The following is a 21,490-nucleotide window of genomic DNA, read 5'->3' as shown; positions in this document are numbered from 1 at the left end:
GTAAAGCTCCCTCTACACTGTCCCGTCAAACACTCCCAGGGCAGGTACAGGGTTAGATACAGAGTAAAGCTCCCTCTACACTGTCCCATCAAACACTCCCAGGGCAGGTACAGGGTTAGATACAGAGTAAAGCTCCCTCTACACTGTCCCATCAAACACTCCCAGGGCAGGTACAGGGTAAGATACAGAGTAAAGCTCCCTCTACACTGTCCCGTCAAACACTCCCAGGGTCAGATACAGGGTTAGATACAGAGTAAAGCTCCCTCTACACTGTCCCATCAAACACTCCCAGGGTCAGGTACAGGGTTAGATACAGAGTAAAGCTCCCTCTACACTGTCCCATCAAACACTCCCAGGGTCAGGTACAGGGTTAGATACAGAGTAAAGCTCCCTCCACACTGTCCCATCAAACACTCCCAGGGTCAGGTACAGGGTTAGATACAGAGTAAAGCTCCCTCTACACTGTCCCGTCAAACACTCCCAGGGCAGGTACAGGGTTAGATAAAGAGTAAAGCTCCCTCTGCACTGTCCCATCAAACACTCCCAGGGTCAGGTACAGGGTTAGATACAGAGTAAAGCTCCCTCTACACTGTCCCGTCAAACACTCCCAGGGCAGGTACAGGGTTAGATACAGAGTAAAGCTCCCTCTACACTGTCCCGTCAAACACTCCCAGGGTCAGGTACAGGGTGAGATACAGAGTAAAGCTCCCTCTACACTGTCCCGTCAAACACTCCCAGGGCAGGTACAGGGTTAGATACAGAGTAAAGCTCCCTCTACACTGTCCCATCAAACACTCCCAGGGCAGGTACAGGGTTAGATACAGAGTAAAGCTCCCTCTACATTGTCCCGTCAAACACTCCCAGGGCAGATACAGTGTTAGATACAGAGTAAAGCTCCCTCTACACTGTCCCATCAAATACTCCCAGGGTCAGGTACAGGGTTAGATACAGAGTAAAGCTCCCTCTACACTGTCCCATCAAACACTCCCAGGGTCAGGTACAGGGTTAGATACAGAGTAAAGCTCCCTCTACACTGTCCCATCAAACACTCCCAGGGCAGGTACAGGGTTAGATACAGAGTAAAGCTCCCTCTACACTGTCCCATCAAACACTCCCAGGGCAGGTACAGGGTTAGATACAGAGTAAAGCTCCCTCTACACTGTCCCATCAAACACTCCCAGGGTCAGGTACAGGGTTAGATACAGAGTAAAGCTCCCTCTACACTGTCCCATTAAACACTCCCAGGGGCAGGTACAGGGTTCGATACAGAGTAAAGCTCCCTCTACACTGTCCCATCAAACACTCCCAGGGCAGGTACAGGGTTAGATACAGAGTAAAGCTCCCTCTACACTGTCCCATCAAACACTCCCAGGGCAGGTACAGGGTTAGATACAGAGTAAAGCTCCCTCTGCACTGTCCCATCAAACACTCCCAGGGTCAGGTACAGGGTTAGATACAGAGTAAAGCTCCCTCTACACTGTCCCATCAAACACTCCCAGGGCAGATACAGGGTTAGATACAGAGGAAAGCTCCCTCTACACTGTCCCGTCAAACACTCCCAGGGTCAGGTACAGGGTTAGATACAGAGTAAAGCTCCCTCTACACTGTCCCATCAAACACTCCCAGGGTCAGGTGCAGGGTTAGATACAGAGTAAAGCTCCCTCTACACTGTCCCATCAAACACTCCCAGGGCAGGTACAGGGTTAGATACAGAGTAAAGCTCCCTCCACACTGTCCCATCAAACACTCCCAGGGCAGGTACAGGGTTAGATACAGAGTAAAGCTCCCTCTACACTGTCCCATCAAACACTCCCAGGGCAGGTACAGGGTTCGATACAGAGTAAAGCTCCTTCTACACTGTCCCATCAAACACTCCCAGGGCAGGTACAGGGTTAGATACAGAGTAAAGCTCCCTCTACACTGTCCCGTCAAACACTCCCAGGGCAGGTACAGGGTTAGATACAGAGTAAAGCTCCCTCTGCACTGTCCCATCAAACACTCCCAGGGTCAGGTGCAGGGTTAGATACAGAGTAAAGCTCCCTCTACACTGTCCCATCAAACACTCCCAGGGTCAGGTACAGGGTTAGATACAGAGTAAAGCTCCCTCTACACTGTCCCATCAAACACTCCCAGGGCAGGTACAGGGTTAGATACAGAGTAAAGCTCCCTCTGCACTGTCCCATCAAACACTCCCAGGGTCAGGTACAGGGTTAGATACAGAGGAAAGCTCCCTCTACACTGTCCCGTCAAACACTCCCAGGGTCAGGTACAGGGTTAGATACAGAGTAAAGCTCCCTCTACACTGTCCCATCAAACACTCCCAGGGTCAGGTGCAGGGTTAGATACAGAGTAAAGCTCCCTCTACACTGTCCCATCAAACACTCCCAGGGCAGGTACAGGGTTAGATACAGAGTAAAGCTCCCTCCACACTGTCCCATCAAACACTCCCAGGGCAGGTACAGGGTTAGATACAGAGTAAAGCTCCCTCTACACTGTCCCATCAAACACTCCCAGGGCAGGTACAGGGTTCGATACAGAGTAAAGCTCCTTCTACACTGTCCCATCAAACACTCCCAGGGCAGGTACAGGGTTAGATACAGAGTAAAGCTCCCTCTACACTGTCCCGTCAAACACTCCCAGGGCAGGTACAGGGTTAGATACAGAGTAAAGCTCCCTCTGCACTGTCCCATCAAACACTCCCAGGGTCAGGTGCAGGGTTAGATACAGAGTAAAGCTCCCTCTACACTGTCCCATCAAACACTCCCAGGGTCAGGTACAGGGTTAGATACAGAGTAAAGCTCCCTCTACACTGTCCCAGCAAACACTCCCAGGGCAGGTACAGGGTTAGATACAGAGTAAAGCTCCCTCTACACTGTCCCATCAAACACTCCCAGGGCAGATACAGGGTTAAATACAGAGTAAAGCTCCCTCTGCACTGTCCCATCAAACACTCCCAGGGTCAGGTACAGGGTTAGATACAGAGTAAAGCTCCCTCTACACTGTCCCGTCAAACACTCCCAGGGTCAGGGACAGGGTTAGATACAGAGTAAAGCTCCCTCTACACTGTCCCATCAAACACTCCCAGGGCAGATACAGGGTTAAATACAGAGTAAAGCTCCCTCTCCACTGTCCCGTCAAACACTCCCAGGGTCAGGTACAGGGTTAGATACAGAGTAAAGCTGCCAGGAAGGATATATCTGCCTTGGAGGGGGTGCAGAGCAGATTCACCAGAACGATGCCAGGGGGCTTAAAGGGTTAAATTACGATGCGAGGTCACACAGACTGGGCTTGTATTCCCTCGAGTGTAGAAGATTAAGGGGTGATCTAATCGAGGTGTTAACGGTGATTACGGCATTCGATGGGGTAGAGAGAGAGAAATTATTTCCTCTGGTGGGGGGAGTCCAGAACAAGGGGGAGGGGGGCAGAACTTTAAAATCAGAGCTGGGCTGTTCAGGGGGTGATGTTCGAAAGGCTTAGCTCGGGCTTAGTGCCTTTAAAACGGGCGCTGCTTGTGAGAATTTCCAGGCCAGGATTCAATGATTCTCTAATTTTGATTCTGATTCTATAATTGTATGATTCTGCTCTTTGTTACAGCGGCGTCCCGAAATGGCGTCTTGGCCGCGCACGCACTTTTCCAGCGTGACTTGCGTCGGACGCCATCTTGGTGTGGAGTTAACGCAGGCGCAGATAACGAACGTTGGAATCATGGAAAGCAGGGAGGTAATAGCTTCGATCAGTGTGCAACGCTGATTTAAAACGATAGACACCATTTTGGGATTTGACGTTGCAGGCTCAGTCTTAACCCCGACCATCTGAACATATCTTAGAGGATACCCCCGCCCTCCCCAACCAGTGCTATTTAAAGGGACCATGCAGGATTTACAGGTTAGTGGCTGGGTTACTGCTTTTGGCTGCCGAGACATTTGTAACTGTTTTTGGAGGTCTCCCACACTTGAATACAAGGACGCGGGGACATAGCAGGTTGTGCAGGAGTGAAGTTAGGAAATGCTTCGACACCCAAAGGGTGGGAGACATTTGGAACGGTCTTCTGCAGACGGCAGTTGATGCTCGCTCACTTGTGAATTCTAAATCTGAGATCGATAGATTTCTGTGAACCGAGGGTGTTAAGGGATGTGGGGCGAAGGCGGGTGCATGGAGTTAGGTCACAGGTCCACCGTGATCTCAGTGAATGGTGGAACAGGCTCGAGGGGCGAAATGTCACCTCTTGCTGCCTCCTGTTATCGGCCACATTCTCCTGCAAAAATAATTACATGATTCAATGACTCGATAATCCCATGATTCTAAAATTCTATAATTCCATGATTCTATAATTCCATGATTCTATAATTCCATGATTCTATAATTCCATGAATCTATAATTCCATAATCCCATGATTCCATGATTCTATGATTCCATAATTCCATAATTCTATGATTCTATAATTCCATAATTCCATGAATCTATAATCCCATGATTCTATGATTCTATAATTCTATGATTCTATAATCCCATGATTCTATGATTCCATGATTCTATAATTCCATGATTCTATAATTCCATGATTCTATGATTCTATAATTCCATGATTCTATGATTCTATAATTCCATGATTCCATGATTCTATGATTCCATAATTCCATGATTCTATAATTCCATAATTCTATGATTCTATAATCCCATGATTCTATGATTCTATAATCCCATGATTCTATGATTCTATAATTCCATGATTCCATGATTCTATAATCCCATGATTCTATGATTCTATAATTCCATGATTCCATGATTCTATAATTCCATGATTCCATGATTCTATAATTCCATGATTCCATGATTCTATAATTCCATGATTCTATAATTCCATAATTCCATGATTCTATAATTCCATAATTCCATAATTCTATAATTCTATAATTCTATGATTCTATAATCCCATGATTCCATGATTCTATGATTCTATGATTCTATGATTCTATAATTCCATAATTCCATGATTCTATAATTCCATAATTCCATGATTCTATAATTCTATAATTCTATGATTCTATAATCCCATGATTCTATGATTCTATAATTCCATGATTCCATGATTCTATAATTCCATGATTCTATAATTCCATGATTCCATAATTCCATGATTCTATAATTCCATGATTCTATAATTCCATGATTCTATAATTCCATGATTCTATAATTCCATGATTCCATGATTCCATGATTCTATAATTCCATGATTCTATAATTCCATGATTCCATAATTCCATGATTCTATAATTCCATGAATCTATAATTCCATGTTTCTATGATTCTATAATTCCATAATCCCATGATTCCATGATTCTATGATTCTATGATTCCATAATTCCATGATTCCATGATTCCATGATTCTATGATTCTATAATTCCATGATTCCATGATTCTATGATTCCATAATTCCATGATTCTATAATTCTATGATTCTATAATCCCATGATTCTATGATTCTATAATTCCATGATTCCATGATTCTATAATTCCATAATTCTATAATTCCATGATTCTATAATTCTATAATTCCATGATTCTATAATTCTATAATTCTATAATTCCATGATTCTATAATTCTATAATTCCATAATTCTATGATTCTATGATTCTATAATTCTATGATTCTATGATTCTATAATTCCATGATTCTATGATTCTATAATTCCATGATTCTATAATTCTATAATTCCATAATTCTATGATTCTATGATTCTATAATTCTATGATTCTATGATTCTATAATTCCATGATTCTATGATTCTATGATTCTATGATTCTATAATTCCATGATTCTATGATTCTATAATTCCATAATTCCATGATTCTATGATTCTATAATTCCATGATTCCATGATTCTATGATTCTATAATTCCATGATTCTATGATTCTATAATTCCATGATTCCATGATTCTATAATTCCAAAATTCCATGATTCTATGATTCTATGATTCTATAATTCTATGATTCTATAATTCCATAATTCCATGATTCTATAATTCCATAATTCCATGATTCTATAATTCCATGATTCCATGATTCTATGATTCTATAATTCCATGATTCTATGATTCTATAATTCCATGATTCCATGATTCTATAATTCCAAAATTCCATGATTCTATGATTCTATGATTCTATAATTCTATGATTCTATAATTCCATAATTCCATGATTCTATAATTCCATAATTCCATGATTCTATAATTCCATGATTCTATGATTCTATAATTCCATGATTCTATGATTCTATGATTCTATAATTCCATGATTCTATGATTCTATAATTCCATGATTCCATGATTCTATAATTCCAAAATTCCATGATTCTATGATTCTATGTTTCTATAATTCTATGATTCTATAATTCCATAATTCCATGATTCTATAATTCCAAAATTCTATGATTCTATAATTCCATAATTCTATGATTCTATGATTCTATAATTCCATGATTCTATGATTCTATAATTCCATAATTCTATGATTCTATAATTCCATAATTCTATGATTCTATGATTCTATAATTCCATGATTCTATAATTCCAAAATTCTATGATTCTATAATTCCATAATTCTATGATTCTATGATTCTATAATTCCATGATTCTATGATTCTATAATTCCATAATTCCATGATTCTATAATTCCATAATTCCATGATTCTATAATTCCATGATTCTATGATTCTATAATTCCATGATTCTATGATTCTATGATTCTATAATTCCATGATTCTATGATTCTATAATTCCATGATTCCATGATTCTATAATTCCAAAATTCCATGATTCTATGATTCTATGTTTCTATAATTCTATGATTCTATAATTCCATAATTCCATGATTCTATAATTCCAAAATTCTATGATTCTATAATTCCATGATTCTATGATTCTATGATTCTATAATTCCATGATTCTATGATTCTATAATTCCATGATTCCATGATTCTATAATTCCAAAATTCCATGATTCTATGATTCTATGTTTCTATAATTCTATGATTCTATAATTCCATAATTCCATGATTCTATAATTCCAAAATTCTATGATTCTATAATTCCATAATTCTATGATTCTATGATTCTATAATTCCATGATTCTATGATTCTATAATTCCATGATTCCATGATTCTATAATTCCAAAATTCCATGATTCTATGATTCTATGTTTCTATAATTCTATGATTCTATAATTCCATAATTCCATGATTCTATAATTCCAAAATTCTATGATTCTATAATTCCAAAATTCTATGATTCTATAATTCCAAAATTCTATGATTCTATAATTCCATAATTCTATGATTCTATAATTCCAAAATTCTATGATTCTATAATTCCAAAATTCTATGATTCTATAATTCCAAAATTCTATGATTCTATAATTCCATAATTCTATGATTCTATAATTCCATGATTCTATGATTTTATGATTCTATAATTCCAAAATTCTATGATTCTATAATTCCATGATTCCATAATTCTATGATTCTATAATTCCATAATTCCATGATTCCATGATTCTATAATTCCATGATTCTATAATTCTATAATTCTATGATTCCATGATTATATAATTCCATGATTCTATAATTCTATGATTCCATGATTATATAATTCCATGATTCTATAATTCCATGATTCTATACTTCTATAATTCCATGATTCTATGATTTCTATAATTCTATAATTCTATGATTTCATGATTCTATAATTCCATGATTCTATAATTCTATAATTCTATGATTCTATAATTCTATGATTCTATAATTCCATAATTCTATGATTCTATAATTCCATAATCCCATGATTCCATGATACTATAATTCCAAAATTCCATGATTCTATAATTCCATAATTCCATAATTCTATGATTCTATAATTCCATGATTCTATGATTCTATAATTCCAAAATCCCATGATTCCATGATTCTATAATTCAAAAATTCTATGATTCTATAATTCCATGATTCCATAATTCTATGATTCTATAATTCCATGATTCTATGATTCTATAATTCCATAATTCCATGATTCCATGATTATATAATTCCATGATTCTATAATTCCAAAATTCTATGATTCTATAATTCCAAAATTCTATGATTCTATAATTCCATAATTCTATGATTCTATAATTCCAAAATTCTATGATTCTATAATTCCATAATTCTATGATTCTATAATTCCATAATCCCATGATTCCATGATTCTATAATTCCAAAATTCTATGATTCTATAATTCCATGATTCCATGATTCTATAATTCCATGATTCCATAATTCTATGATTCTATAATTCCAAAATTCTATGATTCTATAATTCCATAATTCTATGATTCTATAATTCCAAAATTCTATGATTCTATAATTCCATAATTCTATGATTCTATAATTCCATAATCCCATGATTCCATGATTCTATAATTCCATAATTCTATGATTCTATAATTCCATGATTCTATGATTCTATAATTCCATAATTCTATGATTCTATAATTCCATAATTCTATGATTCTATAATTCCATGATTCTATGATTCTATAATTCCATAATCCCATGATTCCATGATTCTATAATTCCAAAATTCTATGATTCTATAATTCCATGATTCCATAATTCTATGATTCTATAATTCCATGATTCCATAATTCTATAATTCCATAATTCTATGATTCTATAATTCCATGATTCTATAATTCCATGATTCTATAATTCCATGTTTCTATGATTCTATAATTCCATAATCCCATGATTCTATGATTCTATAATTCCATAATTCCATGATTCTATAATTCCATGATTCTATAATTCTATAATTCTATGATTCCATGATTATATAATTCCATGATTCTATAATTCCATGATTCTATACTTCTATAATTCCATGATTCTATGATTTCTATAATTCTATAATTCTATGATTTCATGATTCTATAATTCCATGATTCTATAATTCTATAATTCTATGATTCTATGATTCTATAATTCTATGATTCTATAATTCCATAATTCTATGATTCTATAATTCCATGATTCCATAATTCTATGATTCTATAATTCCATAATCCCATGATTCCATGATTCTATAATTCCAGAATTCTATGATTCTATAATTCCATGATTCTATAATTCCATGATTCTATAATTCCATGATTCCATGATTCTATAATTCCATGATTCTATGATTTTTTTCATTCTATAATTCTATGATTCCATGATTCTATAATTCCATGATTCTATAATTCCATGATTCCATGATTCCATGATTCCATGATTCTATAATTCCATGATTCTATAATTCCATGATTCTATGATTCTATAATTCCATGATTCTATAATTCCATGATTCTATAATTCTATAATTCTATGATTCCATGATTCTATAATTCCATGATTCTATGATTTTTTCATTCTATAATTCTATAATTCTATAATTCCATGATTCTATAATTCCATGATTCTATAATTCCATGATTCTATGATTCTATGATTCCATGATTCCATGATTCTATAATTCCATGATTCTATGATTCCATGATTCCATGATTCTATAATTCCATGATTCTATGATTCTATGATTCCATGATTCCATGATTCTATAATTCCATGATTCTATGATTTTTTCATTCTATAATTCTATAATTCTATAATTCTATAATTCCATGATTCTATAATTCCATGATTCTATAATTCCATGATTCTATGATTCTATGATTCCATGATTCTATAATTCTATAATTCTATGATTCTATGATTCTATAATTCTATGATTCTATAATTCCATAATTCTATGATTCTATAATTCCATGATTCCATAATTCTATGATTCTATAATTCCATAATCCCATGATTCCATGATTCTATAATTCCAGAATTCTATGATTCTATAATTCCATGATTCTATAATTCCATGATTCTATAATTCCATGATTCCATGATTCTATAATTCCATGATTCTATGATTTTTTTCATTCTATAATTCTATGATTCCATGATTCTATAATTCCATGATTCTATAATTCCATGATTCTATGATTCTATGATTCCATGATTCCATGATTCTATAATTCCATGATTCTATAATTCCATGATTCTATAATTCCATGATTCTATGATTCTATAATTCCATGATTCTATAATTCCATGATTCTATAATTCTATAATTCTATGATTCCATGATTCTATAATTCCATGATTCTATGATTTTTTCATTCTATAATTCTATAATTCTATAATTCTATAATTCCATGATTCTATAATTCCATGATTCTATAATTCCATGATTCTATGATTCTATGATTCCATGATTCCATGATTCTATAATTCCATGATTCTATAATTCCATGATTCTATGATTCTATAATTCCATGATTCTATAATTCCATGATTCTATAATTCTATAATTCTATGATTCCATGATTCTATAATTCCATGATTCTATGATTTTTTTCATTCTATAATTCTATGATTCCATGATTCTATAATTCCATGATTCTATGATTTTTTCATTCTATAATTCTATAATTCTATAATTCTATAATTCCATGATTCTATAATTCCATGATTCTATAATTCCATGATTCTATGATTCTATGATTCCATGATTCCATGATTCTATAATTCCATGATTCTATAATTCCATGATTCTATGATTCTATAATTCCATGATTCTATAATTCCATGATTCTATAATTCTATAATTCTATGATTCCATGATTATATAATTCCATGATTCTATAATTCCATGATTCTATACTTCTATAATTCCATGATTCTATGATTTCTATAATTCTATAATTCTATGATTCCATGATTCTATAATTCTATAATTCTATGATTCTATGATTCTATAATTCTATGATTCTATAATTCCATAATTCTATGATTCTATAATTCCATAATTCTATGATTCTATAATTCCATGATTCCATAATTCTATGATTCTATAATTCCATAATTCTATGATTCTATAATTCCATGATTCCATAATTCCATGATTCTATAATTCCATGATTCTATAATTCCATAATTCTATGATTCTATAATTCCATAATTCTATGATTTTATAATTCCATGATTCTATAATTCCATGATTCCATGAATGTATAATTCTATGATTCCATGATTCCATGATTCTATAATTCCATGATTCTATGATTTTTTCATTCTATAATTCTATGATTTCATGATTCTATAATTCCATGATTCCATGATTCTATAATTCCATGATTCTATGATTTTTTCATTCTATAATTCTATGATTCCATGATTCTATAATTCCATGATTCTATGATTTTTTCATTCTATAATTCTATGATTCTATAATTCTATAATTCCATGATTCTATAATTCCATGATTCTATGATTCTATGATTCCATGATTCCATGATTCTATAATTCCATGATTCTATAATTCCATGATTCTATAATTCTATAATTCCATGATTCTATAATTCCATGATTCTATAATTCCATGATTCTATGATTCTATAATTCCATGATTCTATAATTCTATGATTCTATAATTCTATAATTCCATGATTCTATAATTCCATGATTCTATGATTCTATGATTCCATGATTCCATGATTCTATAATTCTATAATTCCATGATTCTATAATTCCATGATTCTATGATTCTATAATTCCATGATTCTATAATTCCATGATTCTATAATTCTATAATTCTATGATTCCATGATTATATAATTCCATGATTCTATAATTCCATGATTCTATAATTCCATGATTCTATGATTCTATAATTCCATGATTCTATAATTCCATGATTCTATAATTCTATAATTCTATGATTCCATGATTATATAATTCCATGATTCTATAATTCCATGATTCTATACTTCTATAATTCCATGATTCTATGATTTCTATAATTCTATAATTCTATGATTTCATGATTCTATAATTCCATGATTCTATAATTCTATAATTCTATGATTCTATGATTCTATAATTCTATGATTCTATAATTCCATAATTCTATGATTCTATAATTCCATAATTCTATGATTCTATAATTCCATGATTCCATAATTCTATGATTCTATAATTCCATAATTCCATGATTCCATGATTCTATAATTCCAGAATTCTATGATTCTATAATTCCATGATTCTATAATTCCATGATTCTATAATTCCATAATTCTATGATTCTATAATTCCATAATTCTATGATTTTATAATTCCATGATTCTATAATTCCATGATTCCATGAATGTATAATTCTATGATTCCATGATTCCATGATTCTATAATTCCATGATTCTATGATTTTTTCATTCTATAATTCTATGATTTCATGATTTTATAATTCCATGATTCCATGATTCTATAATTCCATGATTCTATAATTCTATAATTCTATGATTCCATGATTATATAATTCCATGATTCTATAATTCCATGATTCTATACTTCTATAATTCCATGATTCTATGATTTCTATAATTCTATGATTTCATGATTCTATAATTCCATGATTCTATAATTCTATAATTCTATGATTCTATGATTCTATAATTCTATGATTCTATAATTCCATAATTCTATGATTCTATAATTCCATGATTCCATAATTCTATGATTCTATAATTCCATAATCCCATGATTCCATGATTCTATAATTCCAGAATTCTATGATTCTATAATTCCATGATTCTATAATTCCATGATTCTATAATTCCATAATTCTATGATTCTATAATTCCATAATTCTATGATTTTATAATTCCATGATTCTATAATTCCATGATTCCATGAATGTATAATTCTATGATTCCATGATTCCATGATTCTATAATTCCATGATTCTATGATTTTTTCATTCTATAATTCTATGATTTCATGATTCTATAATTCCATGATTCCATGATTCTATAATTCCATGATTCTATGATTTTTTCATTCTATAATTCTATGATTCCATGATTCTATAATTCCATGATTCTATGATTTTTTCATTCTATAATTCTATGATTCTATAATTCTATAATTCCATGATTCTATAATTCCATGATTCTATGATTCTATGATTCCATGATTCCATGATTCTATAATTCCATGATTCTATAATTCCATGATTCTATAATTCCATGATTCTATAATTCTATAATTCCATGATTCTATAATTCCATGATTCTATGATTCTATAATTCCATGATTCTATAATTCTATGATTCTATAATTCTATAATTCCATGATTCTATAATTCCATGATTCTATGATTCTATGATTCCATGATTCCATGATTCTATAATTCTATAATTCCATGATTCTATAATTCCATGATTCTATGATTCTATAATTCCATGATTCTATAATTCCATGATTCTATAATTCTATAATTCTATGATTCCATGATTATATAATTCCATGATTCTATAATTCCATGATTCTATAATTCCATGATTCTATGATTCTATAATTCCATGATTCTATAATTCTATGATTCCATGATTATATAATTCCATGATTCTATAATTCCATGATTCTATACTTCTATAATTCCATGATTCTATGATTTCTATAATTCTATGATTTCATGATTCTATAATTCCATGATTCTATAATTCTATAATTCTATGATTTCATGATTCTATAATTCCATGATTCTATAATTCTATAATTCTATGATTCTATAATTCTATAATTCTATGATTCTATAATTCCATAATTCTATGATTCTATAATTCCATGATTCCATAATTCTATGATTCTATAATTCCATAATCCCATGATTCCATGATTCTATAATTCCAGAATTCTATGATTCTATAATTCCATGATTCTATAATTCCATGATTCTATAATTCCATAATTCTATGATTCTATAATTCCATAATTCTATGATTTTATAATTCCATGATTCTATAATTCCATGATTCCATGAATGTATGATTCTATAATTCCATGATTCCATGATTCTATAATTCCATGATTCTATGATTTTTTCATTCTATAATTCTATGATTTCATGATTCCATGATTCTATAATTCCATGATTCCATGATTCCATGATTCCATGATTCTATAATTCCATGATTCTATAATTCCATGATTCTATAATTCTATAATTCCATGATTCTATAATTCCATGATTCTATGATTCTATAATTCCATGATTCTATAATTCTATGATTCTATAATTCTATAATTCCATGATTCTATAATTCCATGATTCTATGATTCTATGATTCCATGATTCCATGATTCTATAATTCTATAATTCCATGATTCTATAATTCCATGATTCTATAATTCCATGATTCTATAATTCTATAATTCTATGATTCCATGATTATATAATTCCATGATTCTATAATTCCATGATTCTATAATTCCATGATTCTATACTTCTATAATTCCATGATTCTATGATTTCTATAATTCTATAATTCTATGATTTCATGATTCTATAATTCCATGATTCTATAATTCTATAATTCTATGATTCCATGATTATATAATTCCATGATTCTATGATTCTATAATTCTATGATTCTATAATTCCATGATTCTATAATTCCACGATTCTATGATTCTATAATTATATAATTCCATGATTCTATAATTCCATGATTCTATAATTCTATGATTCTATGATTCCATGATTCCATGATTCTATAATTCTATAATTCCATGATTCTATAATTCCAAGATTCTATGATTCTATAATTCCATGATTCTATAATTCCATGATTCTATGATTCTATGATTCCATGATTCCATGATTCTATAATTCTATAATTCCATGATTCTATAATTCCATGATTCTATAATTCTATAATTCTATGATTCTATGATTCCATGATTATATAATTCCATGATTCTATAATTCCATGATTCTATACTTCTATAATTCCATGATTCTATGATTTCTATAATTCTATAATTCTATGATTTCATGATTCTATAATTCCATGATTCTATAATTCTATAATTCCATGATTCTATGATTCTATAATTCTATGATTCTATAATTCCATGATTCTATAATTCCACGATTCTATGATTCTATAATTATATAATTCCATGATTCTATAATTCCATGATTCTATAATTCCATGATTCTATACCTCAATAATTCCATGATTCTATGATTCTATAATTCCATGATTCTATAATTCCATGATTCCATAATTCCATGATTCTATAATTCCATGATTCTATAATTCTATAATTCTATGATTCCATGATTATATAATTCCATGATTCTATAATTCCATGATTCTATACTTCTATAATTCCATGATTCTATGATTTCTATAATTCTATAATTCTATGATTCCATGATTATATAATTCCATGATTCTATGATTCTATAATTCCATGATTCTATAATTCCATGATTCTATAATTCCATGATTCTATAATTCTATAATTCTATGATTCCATGATTATATAATTCCATGATTCTATAATTCTATGATTCTATGATTTCTATAATTCTATGATTCTATAATTATATAATTCCATGATTCTATGATTCTATAATTCCATTATTCTATAATTCCATGATTCTATAATTCCATGATTCTATAATTCTATAATTCTATGATTCCATGATTATATAATTCCATGATTCTATAATTCCATGATTCTATGATTTCTATAATTCTATGATTCTATAATTCCATGATTCTATAATTCCATGATTCTATAATTCTATAATTCTATGATTCCATGATTATATAATTCCATGATTCTATAATTCCATGATTCTATAATTCTATAATTCCATGATTCTATGATTTCTATAATTCTATAATTCTATGATTTCATGATTCTATAATTCCATGATTCTATGATTTCTATAATTCTGTAATTTCATGATTCTATAATTCCATGATTCTATGATTTCTATAATTCTATGATTCTATGATTCCATGATTCTATGATTCCATGATTCCATGATTCTATAATTCTATAATTCCATGATTCTATAATTCCACGATTCTATAATTCCATGATTTCATGATTCCACGATTTCATGATTCTCTAATTCCATGATTCTATGATTTCTATAATTCTATAATTCCATGATTCTATAATTCTATAATTCCATGATTCTATAATTCCATGATTCTATGATTTCTATAATTCTATGATTCCATGATTCCATGATTGTATAATTCCATGATTCCATGATTCCATGATTCTATAATTCTATGAATCTATAATTCCATGTTTCTATAATTCCATGATTCCATGATTCTATAATTCCATGATTCCATAATTTTTTCATTCTATAATTCTATGATTTCATGATTCTATAATTCCATGATTCTATGATTCTATGATTTCTATAATTCTATAATTCTATGATTCCATGATTCCATGATTCTATAATTCCATGATTCTATGATTTTTTCATTCTATAATTCTATGATTTCTTGATTCTATGATTCCATGATTCCATGATTCTATAATTCCATAATTCTATGAATCTATAATTCCATGATTCTTTAATTCTATGATTCCATAATTCTATAATTCCATGATTCTATAATTCTATGAATCTATAATTCCATGTTTCTATAATTCCATGATTCCATGATTCTATAATTCCATGATTCCATAATTTTTTCATTCTATAATTCTATGATTTCATGATTCTATAATTCCATGATTCTATGATTTCTATAATTATATGATTCCATGAATGTATAATTCTATGATTCCATGATTCCATGATTCTATAATTCCATGATTCTATGATTTTTTCATTCTATAATTCTATGATTTCATGATTCTATAATTCCATGATTCTATATTTTCTATAATTCCATGATTCTATGATTTCTATGATTTCTATTATTCTATAATTCCATGATTCTATAATTCCATGATTCTATAATTCCATGATTCCATGATTCCATGATTCCATGATTCCATGATTCTATGATTCCATGATTCTATAATTCTATAATTCCACGATTCGATAATTCCACGATTCGATAATTCCACGATTCGATAATTCCACGATTCGATAATTCCACGATTTGATAATTCCACGATTCGATAATTCCACGATTCGATAATTCCACGATTCTATAATTCTATAATTCCATGATTCTATAATTCCATGATTCTATAATTCCATGATTTCATGATTCCATGATTTCATGATTCTCTAATTCCATGATTCTATGATTTCTATAATTCTATTATTCCATGATTCTATAATTCTATAATTCCATGATTCTATAATTCCATGATTCTATGATTTCTATAATTCTATGATTCTATGATTTTTTCATTCTATAATTCTATGATTTCATGATTCTATAATTCCATGATTCTATGATTTCTATAATTCCATGATTCTATGATTTCTATAATTCTATAATTCCATGATTCTATAATTCTATAATTCCATGATTCTATAATTCTATGATTCCATGATTCCATGATTGTATAATTCTATGAATCTATAATTCCATGATTCTATCATTCTATAATTCCATGATTCCATAATTTTTTCATTCTATAATTCCATGATTTCATGATTCTATAATTCCATGATTCTATGATTTCTATAATTCTATGATTCCATGATTCCATGATTCCATGAATGTATAATTCTATGATTCTATAATTCCATGATTCTATGATTTTTTCATTCTATAATTCTATAATTCCATGATTCTATGATTTCTATAATTCCATGATTCTATGATTTCTATAATTCTATAATTCCATGATTCTATAATTCTATGATTCCATGATTCTATGATTGTATAATTCTATGAATCTATAATTCCATGATTCTATAATTCCATGATTCCATAATTTTTTCATTCTATAATTCTATGATTTCATGATTATATAATTCCATGATTCTATGAATCTATAATTCCATGATTCTATAATTCCATGATTCCATAATTTTTTCATTCTATAATTCTATGATTTCATGATTCTATAATTCCATGATTCTATGATTTCTATAATTCCATGATTCCATGATTCCATGATTCTATAATTCCATAATTCTATGAATCTATAATTCCATGATTCTATAATTCTATGATTCCATGATTCTATAATTCCATAATTCTATAATTCCATGATTCCATGATTCTTTGATTCTTTGATTCTATCATTCTATATCTTACTGCAGTTATTCAGGGCCTTTGTGAGGCCGCCTGATATATTGTGTACAATTTTGCTCTCCTTACCTGTGAAAGGATGTCCTTGCCATAAGAGGGAGTACAACGAAGGTTCACCAGGCTGATTCCTGGGATGGCGGGATTGTGGTATGAGGAGAGATTGAGTGGACTAGGCCTGTATTCGAGTTTAGAAGAATGTTGAGGGACTGGGAGCCCTTTCGGTTGACGAAGACGGCCGAGTTGGATGTGCGGGGCACGCTGGACAATACGTGTGCAGTCCATGGCACCCTGCGCCATGGGGAAGCCAGCAATGCGGGCGAACCCTCGTGCTCGCTCGTTCTGCTTGTCCCCGTGGAGGGAGAAGGTGATGAACCTGTTCCTCATGAGGTACAGTGCGTCTCTGACCTCCCTTATGCAGCAGTTGTGGCTGCACCAGTTGACATATCTCGGTGATGGCTCCCTTGGTGAACCTCAGGTGGCAGATGCAATCCTCCTCGTCCTCCGTCTCCTCGCAGATTGACCCGCTGGGCGTGGCCTCTCTGCAAGCTCCCAGTCGTGGTCAATGCCCAGCGGGAGGCCCTAGCAGAATGGTGTTCAGCCACGGTAAGGCATTGTCTGCCGTAGCACTCCCAAATATACTCCAGGGACTCTCAATAAGAATTGGGAGCTCCATCAGCAGCCAGAAGCAGTAATCCAGCTACTAACCTGCAACACCTGTATGGTCCCTTTAAATAGTGCCCCGCCCACCAAACCAGTGCTATTTAAAGGGACCATGCAGGATTTGGATGGTTGGATTATTGCTTCCAGACATTTGTAACCATTTTTGGAGGTCTCCTGGACTTCAATACTAGGACGCGGGGACATAGCCTAACATTGAGAGCCAGGACGTGCAGGAGTGAAGTTAGGAAATGCTTCTACACGCAAAGGATGGGAGATGTTTGGAACGCTCTTCTGCAGACGGCAGATGATGCCAGCTCACTCGCGAATGTTAAATCTGAGATTGATAGATTTCTGTGAACCAATGGACATGGGGCTAAGGCGGGTATATGGAGTTAGGTCACAGGTCCACCATGATCTCATTGAACGGCGGAACAGGCTAAATGCCACTGCCACTTGCTGCCTCCTGATATGCGCCACCTTCTCCTGCAAGAAAGCGGGACCTGTGTCTGGGTGATGTGCCTGTCATGGTTGAATAGCTGCCAGTGTGTGTGTGGCCTGTGAGTTGTGGGTGGGTAACGTGTGAGGGTGAGAGGAAGCATCTGGTTGGAAGAGTTGAGTACTGATGGAAAGAGTTTATTGGTATGTGGGTGATGGGGGGGCGTAGTGCGTGGTGCAGTTGGTAGGAGGCGCCACTTGACAGTTGAGCTCGCTCACCTTGACCACTCATGTCAGAGCATTGAACTTCTTCCTGCACCGCATCCATGTTGAGAAACATCCTCCCTTTAAGAGATTGAGCTCCCCCTGCTGATGGAAGGTGCGAGTTGCAAGGCCCGGAACGGAACGTCAATTGCAGGTGAGTCCTCGGGCCGGCCGAAACTTGCGTCCTACCTGCGCAGGGGTCATTGGACGTGGGGTAATAGCGCATCACGCTACCCGCGCCCAAAAACGGCCCTTATCCAATATCTTTCCCCCCCTATAATTCTATGATTCTCTCATTCTACGAGAACATAAGTGACATCAGAAATAGGAGCAGGAGTAGGCCATTCGGCCCCTCGAGCCTGCTCCGCCATCCAATCAGATCATGGCCGATCTTCGACCTCAACTCCACTTTCCCGCCCGATCCCCGTATCCCTCGATTCCCCGAGAGTCCAGAAATCCATCCATCTCAGCCTTGAATATACTCGACGACCGAGCGTCCACAGCCCTCTGGGGGAGAGAATTCCAAAGATTCACAACCCTCCGAGTGAAGAAATTCCTCCTCATCTCAGTCTTGGATGGCCGACCCCTTATCCAGAGACTATGCCCCCTGGTTCTAGACTCTCCAGCCAGGGGGAAACAGCCTCTCAGCATCTACCCTTTCAAGCCCCCCTCAGAATCTTATATGTTTCAATGAGATCACCTCTCATTCTTCTGAACTCCAGAGAGTATCGGCCCATTCTACTCAATCTCTCCTCATAGGACAACCCTCTCATCCCAGGAATCAATCGAGTGAACCTTCGTTGCACCGCCTCTAAGGCGAGTATCTCCTTCCTTCGATAAGGAGATCAAAACTCTACACAGTACTCCAGGTGAGGTCTCACCAAAGCCCTGTACAATTGTAGTAAGACTTCCTTACTCTTGTACTCCAATCCCCTTGCAATAAAGACCAACATACCATTTGCCTTCCTAATTACTTGATGTACCTGCAGCTTGTTTATTTACAGATGCCCACCCCGAGGGACGGCCAGAGAAAGAAGAGATACCGATATATATGTATATATGTCGAACGTGCTCTCACCCGCCATCTGCTGAATCTCGAAGGCCATAACAGGAACCCATTCGGGTCGCTCCTCCCGAACAGGTCATCGGTGCAGACGTCACAGTCGTGTTTCCCGGCCCAGGTCCAGACGGGGATGAAGAACGAGTCGTCCTGGGTCATGTTCCTGATCTCTGTCTCCAGGTACAGGAGGTACATCTTGTGCCAGCCGAGGAATCCGCTGGAGCGGTGGGCAAAGGGCGTGCTGCTCACCCCCAGGGTCTTGGCACAGAGGTAGTGCATCCAGTGCGCCACGTTGTAGACGGACGCCTGTCGGAAGACCAGCTGCGAGCCCGCGCGGTCGCTCTCGCTGGCGTAGATGACGTACCTGGCGCTGAGGGTCGTCTTCGACTGGTGCAGCCGGTCGACAAAGATCCGGCGCTCTCTCCGCGACATGGCGGCCAGGTCTCGGCGCACCACCACGTGCTTCTCCTGGCAGGCCGTCCCCCTCCAGCCCGGCTGGCACTCGCCGCAGTCGGCGCCCGCAAAGTTCCCGCTGCAGACGCACATGCGGACGAAGAAGTAGGAGGGCCACCAGAGGCGGAAGTCCCAGACGTTCGGGCGTTCACGCTCCCTCTCCGCCCTCTCGCTCTCCCCCTCCGTCATTATGTCCTGGCACCGCCCACGGCCCGAGCTCTGGCCGCAGGGCGAGCCGTCCTGCCACGCGGCCGGGCAGCATTCGCCCCTCCGCAAGTTCGTGACGCTGGCGCAACGGATGGGGATCTGGGCCCGGGCCACGCCCAGGAGGAGCAGCAGCGAGCACACCAGCCTGAACATCTGGGGCATCCAAGATCCGAAGCAGCTGTGCGTCTCGGGGCGCCTTGTGTTGCATCTGGCGACGGGCTGGGGCTTTATATCGGCTGCG

General features: G+C 34.3%; 1 protein-coding gene across 1 annotated transcript in view; it reads right to left on the bottom strand.

Moving 5' to 3' along the window:
* The window catches only part of LOC137312367 (tyrosinase-like), a 23,815-nt gene extending 2,325 nt beyond the window's left edge, over positions 1-21,490 (bottom strand). Inside the window, exon 1 of the mRNA XM_067978942.1 lies at positions 20,608-21,490. Coding sequence (XP_067835043.1) covers positions 20,608-21,411 — 804 coding nt within the window. The 5' untranslated portion in view covers positions 21,412-21,490. The remainder of the gene's footprint in view (positions 1-20,607) is intronic.

This window comes from Heptranchias perlo, unplaced genomic scaffold (genome assembly GCF_035084215.1).
Source record: "Heptranchias perlo isolate sHepPer1 unplaced genomic scaffold, sHepPer1.hap1 HAP1_SCAFFOLD_429, whole genome shotgun sequence".
NCBI lineage: Eukaryota > Metazoa > Chordata > Chondrichthyes > Hexanchiformes > Hexanchidae > Heptranchias > Heptranchias perlo.
This window is presented reverse-complemented; position numbering and strand designations above follow the sequence as displayed.